The sequence below is a fragment of the Naegleria lovaniensis genome, assembly GCF_003324165.1.
Source record: "Naegleria lovaniensis strain ATCC 30569 chromosome Unknown tig003, whole genome shotgun sequence".
In the NCBI taxonomy this organism is placed as follows: domain Eukaryota; phylum Heterolobosea; class Eutetramitea; order Acrasida; family Naegleriidae; genus Naegleria; species Naegleria lovaniensis.
In genome coordinates, this window is record NW_025407825.1 from 518,947 (window position 1) to 530,774 (window position 11,828).

At 37.4% G+C, this 11,828-nt stretch overlaps 6 protein-coding genes across 6 annotated transcripts; 3 read left to right on the plus strand and 3 right to left on the minus strand.

Moving 5' to 3' along the window:
* Positions 1-549: 549 nt before the first annotated feature.
* C9374_009684 (uncharacterized protein) lies at positions 550-3,204 on the minus strand (the record flags this gene model as incomplete). The annotated part of the gene is made up of 1 exon (XM_044699898.1): positions 550-3,204. The coding sequence occupies one exon, from the start codon at positions 3,202-3,204 to the stop codon at positions 550-552; it is 2,655 nt and encodes an 884-aa protein (XP_044555001.1).
* Positions 3,205-3,318: 114 nt separating this feature from the next.
* On the minus strand, positions 3,319-4,509 carry C9374_009685 (uncharacterized protein; the record flags this gene model as incomplete). Its single annotated transcript, XM_044699899.1, has 1 exon — positions 3,319-4,509. One exon carries the CDS (start codon positions 4,507-4,509, stop codon positions 3,319-3,321), a length of 1,191 nt encoding a protein of 396 aa, XP_044555002.1.
* A 71-nt stretch (positions 4,510-4,580) lies between these two features.
* C9374_009686 (uncharacterized protein) lies at positions 4,581-4,913 on the plus strand (the record flags this gene model as incomplete). Its single annotated transcript, XM_044699900.1, has 1 exon — positions 4,581-4,913. One exon carries the CDS (start codon positions 4,581-4,583, stop codon positions 4,911-4,913), a length of 333 nt encoding a protein of 110 aa, XP_044555003.1.
* A 164-nt stretch (positions 4,914-5,077) lies between these two features.
* Positions 5,078-8,312, plus strand: C9374_009687 (uncharacterized protein; the record flags this gene model as incomplete). The annotated part of the gene is made up of 4 exons (XM_044699901.1): positions 5,078-5,536; positions 5,594-5,860; positions 5,925-7,763; positions 7,815-8,312. The coding sequence occupies 4 exons, from the start codon at positions 5,078-5,080 to the stop codon at positions 8,310-8,312; spliced, it is 3,063 nt and encodes a 1,020-aa protein (XP_044555004.1).
* A 268-nt stretch (positions 8,313-8,580) lies between these two features.
* C9374_009688 (uncharacterized protein) lies at positions 8,581-10,652 on the plus strand (the record flags this gene model as incomplete). The annotated part of the gene is made up of 2 exons (XM_044699902.1): positions 8,581-9,123; positions 9,321-10,652. The coding sequence occupies 2 exons, from the start codon at positions 8,581-8,583 to the stop codon at positions 10,650-10,652; spliced, it is 1,875 nt and encodes a 624-aa protein (XP_044555005.1).
* A 22-nt stretch (positions 10,653-10,674) lies between these two features.
* On the minus strand, positions 10,675-11,753 carry C9374_009689 (uncharacterized protein; the record flags this gene model as incomplete). The annotated part of the gene is made up of 5 exons (XM_044699903.1): positions 10,675-11,062; positions 11,113-11,304; positions 11,380-11,614; positions 11,668-11,686; positions 11,736-11,753. 5 exons carry the CDS (start codon positions 11,751-11,753, stop codon positions 10,675-10,677), a joined length of 852 nt encoding a protein of 283 aa, XP_044555006.1.
* Positions 11,754-11,828: the final 75 nt, after the last annotated feature.

The following is an 11,828-nucleotide window of genomic DNA, read 5'->3' on the forward strand; positions in this document are numbered from 1 at the left end:
AAATCAAGAATATTCAAGTCTACTTCACCACAAGTGATCATAAAAAAAGGTTAGCTCAATAAAAATTTGTTAAATAAGAAATTGATATAAACCATGTTCCTTGAAAAACATCGCATTAATGCGACGAAAACATCGTTGAGCGAATCAACGACGGATAAAATTTAAAAAAGATCGTGGGAAAAAACCCATCAATAATGGCCAAAGCCAATCGAAGACACAAAAGTGTCAAAGGAAATCACTGAGCAAATCAATGATACATAAGGCAAAAGCCAATTAATACAACACAAAGTGTTGTTGAATTCTAAGTATATAATGGGAGGGAAGGGAGGGTGTTGTTGTGGTGCCAGACTGTTGGGAAGCTGCAGTAGTGGTATTAGTTTGCTCTTTAGAGAGCTGTTTTGGTTGTGGATTTGTTGACATTTTTTAGCCATACTTTTAGTCAACCTTATTGTTTTCGTTACAAAACACTTCCGTTCTTTTCAGAACATTCAATGTTATGTAACTTCAAACAATAATAGATTAATACCAATGGGTTTGTCCAGAGAATAATTATTTCATCAAAGTGGTGGACATGTTTTTCTCGGCCAACGCCTGTTTTCTCATATAAAGGAGAGCTGAGGAATCTGACTTCCATCGTCCTGCCACTTTCACTGCATCCATATTTTCACCCTTCTTCACCATTTCGGTGGCTCCACCAATTCTTAAACTATGTCCGGTAATTTTCGCCTCTGGTTTTACTTTCCTTATAGCGGACTGGATGATCGACTGAACCTTTTGTCTTGATAAAAATTTGTTATCTCGATATGAAAATAGAGGAGAAGTGTTCTTCTTAAACTTTTTAACCATATTCATATACTTGGTTAAAATGGCGACAGGACAGAATTCAGGATTTTCCTTAATTGGATCTACAATCATTGGTGTATCTCGTGCATTCTTGTCAGTTTTATGACCTGCAAGATTCACTTTAACTCGACCTTCGGTAATGAATGTGATATCGTCCCACTGAAGTTGGGATATTTCGCTTGGTCTACACAATACTCGGAATCCAATCACAAGGAGAGCACAGGTCAAATTGTAATTAAACACTTCGTTTGGAGTCTTCGGTTTAAATTGAGTAATGTAATTCTTGATGTAGTCAGCCATTACAGGATCCCTTTGCAAAGGATTTCTGTCACAAAGGTTATATAATTTAAGGGCTCCTGTTTTGACTCGGTAATAAAGTGAATCTTTCAATAATTGCCAACCTTCCAAATCTGCAAAGAATTTAAGGGAAGGTTCAACCTTATCAATGAGATAACCTTTTCCTACATGAAGTAGATAAGCTACGAAATCTGTCATGGAATGTTCATTGTAATCGGAATGAGTGCAAACCAACCATCCTCTAAAGATGGCATAAACTCGAGTGTATTCTTGAAGAGTAGTGTCAGCCAATGTTACACTCAAACAAAGACCTTTGACATCTAATAAAGAGCACCGTCCAGATCCCACGCTGCAAAGACTCAATCTTTGTTGTTTGAGAGTTCTGACGAGTGCCAATTTCTGAGCAAATTTTTTGGAAACATTATTGTCCTTTTGGATATCCTTAGTAAGATTGGATACCAAATTGCGGTGGGCCAGATAGGAGCGATAAATGTTGCCTTTGCTTTGCTCCGAATAACATGAAGCAAGGACTGAGACATCAGCCCAAGAGGGGGAGCACAATAACTTCTTTGATCCTCGGATGCGTTCCACAGTTCCATAAGAGCGTCGTTTTCCTTCGTAAAGGAGTTGAATATAGTCGTATGTGAATTCTTGGGACTTGCGAAGCGATCGACGACGTGGTGGCCAAAGTTCTTCTCCACGAGATTGAAAAGTTCTGGAGAGGTTTCCCATTGGCCGAGTCTTGACAACTGATCGGCGATTTGATTTCTTTCTGACGGAATGTAGGAAACCTTGGGAATTGACCATTTTTGTTTCAGTAGGAGAGTCCAAATTGCTCTTGCAATGTTCGCCAAGTGAGAGACTCGACCATAACCCTTGCGTATGTAGTGAAGAGCTGTCATGTTGTCGATTCGAAGATGGAACTGAGTCCCTGGTGGATATGCTTGACGAGTCATGGCAGTCTGAAAGAACATGAGGACTGCTTTCAATTCTAGACTGTTGATGTGGTGAGTTTTCATGTCTTCGTTCCACGTTCCTGAGAGAGTGAGTTCTTTTGAATGGGCTCCATAACCGAGTGGACTTGCGTCTGTATTGACGGCCACTAGATTCCATTCCATTTCGAAAAGTGTTCCTTTGTTCTCCTGAATTAGAGACAGTAATTGAGTCAGATCTTTCATTGCTCCTCTCATGATTAGCATCGAGTGATTCCATCCGTTTTGAAGGACTACACTCATCATGTTGGTTCGAAGACGACAAAGGAACACTGGGATGGCTGGGAGAGCAATCGAAAGGAATTGAAGTTTGCCAATCACTTGAGAGATCCATTTTAGTGAGAGATGGGATCTTTGGTGGTATGCTGTTTGTATTTTGGTGATGGCTTGGATTGCAATCAGTTGTTTGTCCTCCGGAATTTTGAACAATCCTTGTTGGAAATCCAAATGAATTCCCAGAAATGTGATTTGTTGAGTCGGTATCAGTACGCATTTCTCTTCCTTGATTAGGAAGCCTAACCATTTTAAGTCTTGAATGACTTTTGAGGTAATTTCCATGCATTCTTCTTGAGAACATCCGAGCACCAAAATGTCGTCGATGTAGATAAAGATGATCATTCCTTCTGAACGCCACTTTTTGGCAACTTGTTTCATCACCTTTGTGAAGATCCATGGTGCTTGATTGAGCCCGAATGGAAGGACTGTATATTGGAATATTTGTCCTTTCCAAATGAACCCTAGCAACCTTCTTGAACTTGGATGGATGGGGATATGAAAATATCCTTCTGCGAGGTCTATTTTGGTTGCCCAAAACCCTTTCTTCAGGAATTTCGCTACCGCCTCGAGTGTTTCCATCTTGAAGTGGTCGGTTTCCACTCCAAGATTGACCTTCCTCAAGTCCGTTATTTGTCGGTACTCTCCACTCTTCTTGGGTACCAAATGGACTGCGTTGAGGATGGTGGTTGAGTCTCCTTCTTCGAGGTGGCCATTGCTGGTCATTACTGCAATCTTGTGGTCGAACCATTCGATCTCCTCCTTCTTGCGAATTGTGTTTCCACCAAATTCTTGCCATTTCTGGGGGTCGCTTTCGATGATGAAGCCTTCTCGCAATGATTGAACGATATGAGATGAAGCACCCCATTCTGCCCAACGATCGGCGAAGTATTGCAAGCGGCCCCCTTTCAAGTCAGAATTTTCGACTGGATTTGTTGTTGTTATTGAAGTTGGAGGCGTAATTGTTGTTGTTGTTGTTATTGTTGAAGGTGGACTTTTGAAAGTCTTCGTGATGGTCATTGTTGTTATTGCCGTACCTGAAATTTCGATTGTTTCTCTTGTAGTAGTTGTTGTTGTTTCTCATCTTGGTAGGCTTGGAGATGGACTTGTTAGAGACTTCTTTGTGTAGCTTGTTTGTGAGAATTCTTTCTGATTCCTTCTTGATTATTGGGGAAAGAAGGTCATAGTTGGATGAAGGAGTGATCATCCGACGTGAAACATTCTCCATGGTTTCAAAGTTGGTGTCTAATCCACCCGTGATCGCAGTGTTCATAAAAATAGATAGCATTGAAATGAGTTCATTCACTTCGATATTCTCTCCTGTGTGAATGTTGGAGGTTACATGACGAGAAAGCTTACAAATGATGTTGTTGATTTGAATGATAATAGGTAAACTTTTTGATACAATTCTCTTATCGTTCTCGTTGAGGAGCTCACTGATATGTTGTTCTTTCAAAATATAATTATATTTTGAGAGTAGTGCTTTCATTCGTGTTTGAAAGCTTTTACTGGAGGAGTGTTCCAAATCCTTCAATCTCTCTGCTCTGAAGAGTTCTTCAATTTCAATAGGATCTTTTGACCGAAGGTTCTTAATTCCTTTCTTCTTCAGATACATTCGCACATCTTCGATATCACCAAGATCTATTTCTTGAAAGTTTGGAAGGTTATCTTTGGGAGTAGTACCACTGGTAACACGATCAGATTCTTCAACGAATTCATCTTCATCAGTAGTAGAGTCTTCGTCGCGAGAGGAGTGTTGTGAGGAATCTCTAAAAGGACCTGGTTTCTTATGATAGACGACTTTGTTATCATCGTCATCATTTCTTGAATTGGTTTTTGCTTGAGCTTCTGCAGCATGTTGAGCACTACTACCAACGTTGGAGGAAGCAGCAGTAGGTGTCAATGAATGAACAATTTCAGAAAGTTTATTCATCATTGTTTCTTGTTGGGCCATCCATATCTGTGCCCAATCTGGTGGTACTGAGTGTGTTGCTTGTGGTTCTCTATGTTGAGTTGTTGTTGTGGTGCCAGACTGTTGGGAAGCTGCAGTAGTGGTATTAGTTTGCTCTTTAGAGAGCTGTTTTGGTTGTGGATTTGTTGACATTTTTTAGCCATACTTTTAGTCAACCTTATTGTTTTCGTTACAAAACACTTCCGTTCTTTTCAGAACATTCAATGAGATTTTCAAAAGCAATTGGTGGCTCACGGGTATTATTCCGACCAAATGAAGACTTTTCGAGTTTGGGAGCAACATCCAACAACGTTGACCAGGAGTCAAGAGCACAAAAAACTCGTAGTGTCTCGATCATGGTTCCAAATTATGATCTAGCTGAAAAACAAGGAATTCCTCGTCAAGCAATATTGGAATCGGAACGAGTGACAAACTTTAAACTTCAAATGAAAAAGAGGAAACAAAAGGGAGCATCTCAATCTTTTTCACATTTGATCACAAAAAGAACAACACCATCACGAAGAGGTGAAGATTCTGCTTTGGTTGAATGCAAATAATGAGTTGGAAGAGATTTTTGCTGAGCAAATGTTCATTCTTGTGGAGTATGATGGATTTAATACAAGATGGGATTGTAAAAAATTATAACAACATCACCATCCCAGGCAGTGCGCCCTTCAATAATAACTTGCCTTTTTGCGTTCAAATTCAATAGTAATAAAAAATGAAAAGAAGCTTCCAAGATTATGCTCACAACAGCACTTTCGGGAGTAACAATGATGATGATGATGATACTCAGCCACAAGCCGTAAACACATCAATGGGATCAACAGATATAAAAACAGCTGAAATTGATAGGATGGAAGGATATGTAAAACAATTAATAGATTCCAGATCATCAGACCGAAAAACACTTCTCACATTCTTGATCACATATTTCAGTCCAACTTCCGATAATTTTATATTGAACGGGCTTTCTTTTTTACAAGATCCATCACCACTATTGTCCTATTTGACAAACATTTTTCAGTATTTATCAACAGATGTCGGAGGCGTAGATCCACTCTATGACCGTGATTTAATAGCTTTATTTATTAGATTTGTTGCAAGCATTGTCTCTTCAAATGTAGAACGACAGGATGTCGCAAAATTAATGGAAGACATTGATTGGCTGTCGTATTTAGTAAGTTTTCAGTGTAGCCATAAAGGACGTAATATAAACACTTGTGTTCACACATAGCTGACTCATGAATCACACAAAATTAAGCGCCAAGCTTATAATGGGCTCATTGAAATTTCCACAAAGAGTTCGGAATTTGCCCAATCAATATTTCAAGTTCTTCCTCCACATGAAAAGGTACTGTGTGATTGGGATCAAGGAATACGAAAAAATTATCTTGAATTGTTGTCAATCACATATCCTTTAACTGGAGGTGACAACAAAACAAATACCATTGTAGAAATTTTGAGATCATGTCTATATGATAGAGACACTAGAGTTAGAGCAGTATGTTTATGTCATTTAAAACTTGTGATTTACAACAACTTTTTTTCGCATTATGCCTTGTTAGCAAGCCATCGACTCTTTCATAATATTGTATAGACGGGGTATGCAATTATCTTTTGATTTGTATCCAGAAGCAGTCAATTCACTTCACGACGATACTGAGGAGGTGAGGGAGAGGGGTTTAGAGCTAATTACCTTGTTGGCCCAAATTTATCCAAATCGAACTGTTACTCATTCAGGATCTCAGCTTTCTCTAGTAGAAGACGCCTTCGGAAAAATATGCAATGCTGTGAGAGATCATGTAGTTTCTGTTAGGACAAAAGCATGCAGAATGCTAGGAAAATTGAAAGGTGTTAAAGAAACTCTTCTTCTTGAGGGCTTTGGAAAAATCGAGCTTGAATATACTCCAAAATATAATAGGAAAAAACAACAAAGGGATGAAGAGGATGCCAATACCAAGAAAAAGACAATACAACAAAAACAAATGATTATGGAGCAAGATTTAAGTAATTATGAATTTGCAGAACAGGATGTTGACGGAGAAATCTCCATCAAGGGAAGCGAAAAGGATGCTCTTTTGTATAGCGGTGCAGTTGGAACGTTTGTATTAGCTCTTGAGGACCAATATAGAAGCGTAAGAATGGCAATAATCGAGTCTATATGCGAGCTCAATAAGCAATCTGAGCTTTTCAGTAGAAAATCAGTGGATTATTTGATAGAAATGTTTAACGATGAGATTGACTCAGTTCGAATTCATGCCATAGACTCTGTAAGCAAAATTAGTGCTTCTTCTCTTAGATTTGATGAGGAACAACTTCAAATTGTGTTGGCTATTCTTGAGGATTCCAACTCGGAAATTAGAGCTTCAGTTAGAAACCTATTGAGAGTGATTGTATTATCCAACGCAAGATGCTTACAGTCTGCCATTCGAGCACTTTTAATTAATAATCTCAGGAAATATAGATCCGATATTGACCAAATTTACACGTGCTTAAGAGATCTTGCAAAGAATCATTCAAAACTTACAGAATTTTTAATTGAAGAACTTTTAAGATTAGAACGTTATATCATGCCAACTGAATACAAGGTTGATGATGAATACTACACCGGACTGTGTATTGCCATTTTTAGCGCTAGTGAGGAAAATTCAAGAATTCCAAATCATCTTCCCAAGTACATGTACAAACACTACGCCTACCTCCGTTCCAAATATCCTAACTTATTTCCAAACTTAACCATCAAGACGCTCAATATGAATTCAAACTCTATGGCCTACACTTTTTCAGATCACGATTTATCTTTAGAAAAACCGTCAAAGAAGCAAAAGCCAGAAGTGGATACTATGGATTCTAACTCTCTAGTTATTCCATTTGTGAATGCGTTTAATCAGATACGACTTTTGGTACTGAACAGCGAACGAGAAGATCCAGTATCAGCTATGAAAACACTGAGAAGCGAGTTAAAGAAAACACCAAAGAGCAAGGACAGAAGTTTGAACGTGTTTATACACTTCTTGAACATTTATTGTGCATGCTGCCAAAACTATTTATCTATTTTGCAAGCATTGCAATTCAAAATGATTGGTTCAAGCATTTTCAAGAACATTATTCAAATGACATACAAGATTGAAAAGCTTTTTGGAAATCTCAGCGTTAATATTCTACATCAATTAATGTGCTTGAGACTTGTTGTGTACCTCAAATATCTTATTAACAGCGCTGAAAAGGCTACAACTATATTTTCCAACAGCGATCATTCAAACATTCAAAAGATGAGACATCTAGCACATTCAATTCAAAAGTTTTCAAACGACAATAATTTATCACTAGATCCTAGTATACTGCAAATTGTGAACCATCTGATCGAGAACGATGAGGTTTCTCTCGTCCATTTATCAACAATTGTAAGTATCAAGAAGTTTTTGTCGACATTTAATTGCCAATCTTTCATATAGCAATTTTATCCAGCCGAGCTAAGTCTTAATGACATTGGACAAATGCAGCTCAAGCAATGCACAATCATTTCTCCTGTGTCCAACATTGAAAAACCAATTGAGTACCAACCTTTTATTTCTCTTTCTATACCAGTTCAATGTACGATGAGAGATGTTTCTTTAGAAAATGACCAATTATTTATTAACGTCTCTTTTCCAGACGGTACTCATTCAATATTTCCAATTGATAATCTCAAAGATATTTCCACAAGCAGCAGTAGTGGAAAAGTAACACTCTCTAAGGAGATACAATTAAGGACAGAATGGTGGAGTGAGGCTTGCTCAGTTGATATATCTATTGCGTCTTCCTTTGTCACTCAAATTCCCAACGAGTTTTCACTAATCGAGTCCTCAACCAGTGATACAGTCATTACTGCTTCCATTTCACAACAACCATCCTCATGCTTGGTACCATTGAGCAAGGGAGTACAATTACTCATTCATCCCAAACTGAAATAAAAGAAATTATCCAGTACTCTGACAACGTTTGACTGAAATATCAGGCCGAAACTAACAACAGATGGAACTCTGACTTGTCGTATGAAAATAAAAATTTTGGAGTCACAGGGAATCGAACCCTGGACCTTGTGCATGCAAAGCACACGCTCTACCAACTGAGCTATAACCCCTACTTGACATCATAAACATTAAAAAATTCATGTGTGAATCGCAGTAAAAAGTCGAGAGCGTTAGCAAAAGCGTTGGCAAACCTTTTCACACACAAAAAATGCTTGCACCAAACACTCCAAATCAACCTCCCTCTTCTCCAACACAATTCGCTCGAAGATCTCCTGTGGTCTTTCGGCATGCAACACTAGCTCCCTCTAGTGGTACTTTTGCAGGTTTCAACTCGAGTAGTAAACGACTGGCATGTCCGTGTCTGAATTTGCAAATCAACGTGTTGCCAACAACTACCATTGCATTTAATGAGTGGTCGAAAGGAACCAACGACGATGATGAAACTAGTTCAAACAACAATGGTTTAAATTCTACCGACAACAACAGTACATCAAGGCTTTTTTCAAAATCTATTATTCATGAGATATGTACCCGATTTCCGAGTGTTGAAAGTAGAAAGGTACAATTCTTGAAAGGCTCTTCCATTGCTGGTGTTCAATCATCGCTTGATGTTTTCATGGAAACTCATTTTGTTGGAGCAGAGGATGGTGATGTAAATATTAAAGTTTATAGATGTTTGAATTGTGAAACGTTTTTCGGGATTTACATGATGAAAGAGCAAACGTTTTTGTTGAACTCTACTGAATTAATAGTAAGTTGTAGAATATTGATTCCATGATGATCGTCATATTAATCAACTGCCTAAACGTTTAATTAATGATCAACATGTTTACAATTTTATCATCAACTATTCCTTTTTCCAATCATTGCTCTATGATGATGATAATAATATTGTGCACATATGAATTAATATTCTCACGAAAATACTCATATTTAAAACTCATCAAGGACGAATCCCTACAAGACAATATCAAACAACAAGAAGAGTATTCCAAAATTTTTCATCTCGTTCCGAAATCGAGCAGTACTACCAATTCCCATCCTCATCAAGAAATTGAGAATGAATTACAGAAACATCAAATTCTAGTTCAGTATCAAAAAGATATGCAAAAAAAGTTAAATGATGAAAAGTTGAATATGGAGCAACGAATCAAAGATTTTATGAAGAATGAAAAACTTCAATATCAAAAATTATTGTTGAAAACCCAAGCAGAAAAAGACATTATATTTAGAAAAGCCAAGGGCATCCTGTCACAACAGCAACAACAGTCACAACAGTCTGTACCAACACTTATTTTAGAAAATGGTATAGATCGTTCAGAACCTATATCAGAATCCAACATGACACAACACAAATCTAGCACAATTTCTCAAGACGAATCTGCCCTTAGTGATACTTCTTTTGAGGCAAGTCCAAACACCACTAGCTTTACACTTGACGAAAAAATCAAGCAAGCAATGAGCACTCCAAGCTTTCAATCAACAAGGGAATCAAAAATTACGCTTTCCAAACAAACTTTTGAGCAACCAAAATTAAGTTTTAACAAATCAGTAGTGACACCAACAACAGAGGATTCTGATGATTTAACTCAAAAGAGTTTCCACTATAGAAAAATGGCTTCAAAAAATCTTAGTAGAACATACACACCTGGTGCTTTCTTTAATTTTGATGAGGATGAAACAGAGACAATTGAAAATGATGGAACTCAAAATGAAGAAGAGGAAGAAGAATTGGATTCAACAACAGAATCAGAAGAGATGTTGCCAAACAATCATATTGCAAGTATGGATCAACAACAAGTACCATCAACAGCAACTCAACAACCTCGTGCACGAAGACGACTGGAATTTAGACAACCTTCACAACTTCCAAAACCACAAGTGAATCTCTATGGCTCAAGTGTGCCAATTTCTATTCCAATGAGACCCATGAAATTAGAGAATGCAGGTGGTACTGAAAAATTACCTCTCTATTATGAAGCAACAGATAAACAAGTCACACCAGAACAAAGAAAAGAAAGGACCAAGTCATTTAAAACCAAACCACGATTAGACGATGATCCTTTCACTGAAGTTCCTCAATCCTACATTGAAAGATACATGACGTTCAGAGATGAATATATCAAAAAGATTGAGGATGTTCCATCTGTACAAGATGAGCATGACGAAAACAACATTAACGACTTGCAAGATACAACCACCACTGAACCAAAAGCTTTAACAGAACCTCACAACAATGAGGATGATTTTTCTTTGGAGAATGATGACTTGGAGTTATAACACTGTGGTTGGCTAAAGCTCTTTACTTCAAATTTTTGTACAAAAAGTCGTTATAATCCTCATGCTGCTCAGAGTTTATGATATGGCCATTGGATTCTTTGTCATACAATCTCGTTACCAAAACTCTTTTAACATTAGTACTATTTTGCAACAATCTTTGCATGTGTGGAGTATTGTCTGAGTGGACCATTCTATCCATTTTTGATGCAACCAGCAAAACTTTATCCACCTTTTCATAAGCCTCAATAAAATCCTTCTCAGAAACGTAATGAGTCAAAATTCCAAGCGTTTGTTTTATCTGTCCAATCATTCTTAGATCACTAAACATTGGCGAATATCTTTTGTACAAATCCTCATAGTGTTGTCCAATGTAATCGCTAGAAAACATTTGTTCTAGCACATATTTCATTCTTAATCACAATGTAATGGCCAAATGTTTGAACCCAAAAAAATCACGTACCTGATCTCTAACGACACTACGCCAATAGTGCCAGATTTGACCAAGAATAAAACCGTATCAAGCATTGGTGTTGCTTCTCTGGAATAAATGGTTCTAAAGGAATTTTGGAGAGTCACAGTTTTAAAAAAGCTGCTAGTCAATTGAGGAAAATGGACATGCTCCCACCTTAGCATCTCCGTAGCAATAAGACCTCTTTGGATTGTTTTGCAAGAATATCATGTAAGCTCGTGTCACTTGTAATCTCATGGCCATATACTTCATACATACCCCATGGATTGCGCAATCAAATGTAGGTTGAACTTTTCTTTATTGCCTATCCATTGTAAATTCATCAATAAATGCATAATGTCATTGGCCATATCTTTCATAGAATAACGAAATGTGAAAGGAATATCGGGAGATTTACCAATTCCTCGATTATCAATTACAAGAATTTCAAATTCATCATGGTGGTTATTACTGAACCAATGTACTTGCTTATCCCACCAATGCCAACTAGTTCCTATTTCATTAAATTTGAAAAATGTAAATATTAGTATCAATGTAACTACACACCTAAACCCACTATGAAAATCTTTGAAAGCAACAATTAACAATTAAATTAAACAATGTACATTACGTACGAGTTTGTCTTTTGCCATCGGTGATCCAAACCTCTCGAAGTGCAATTTTGCAACATTATTTTCTAAATTGTCAAATCGGAAAGGATACAGATA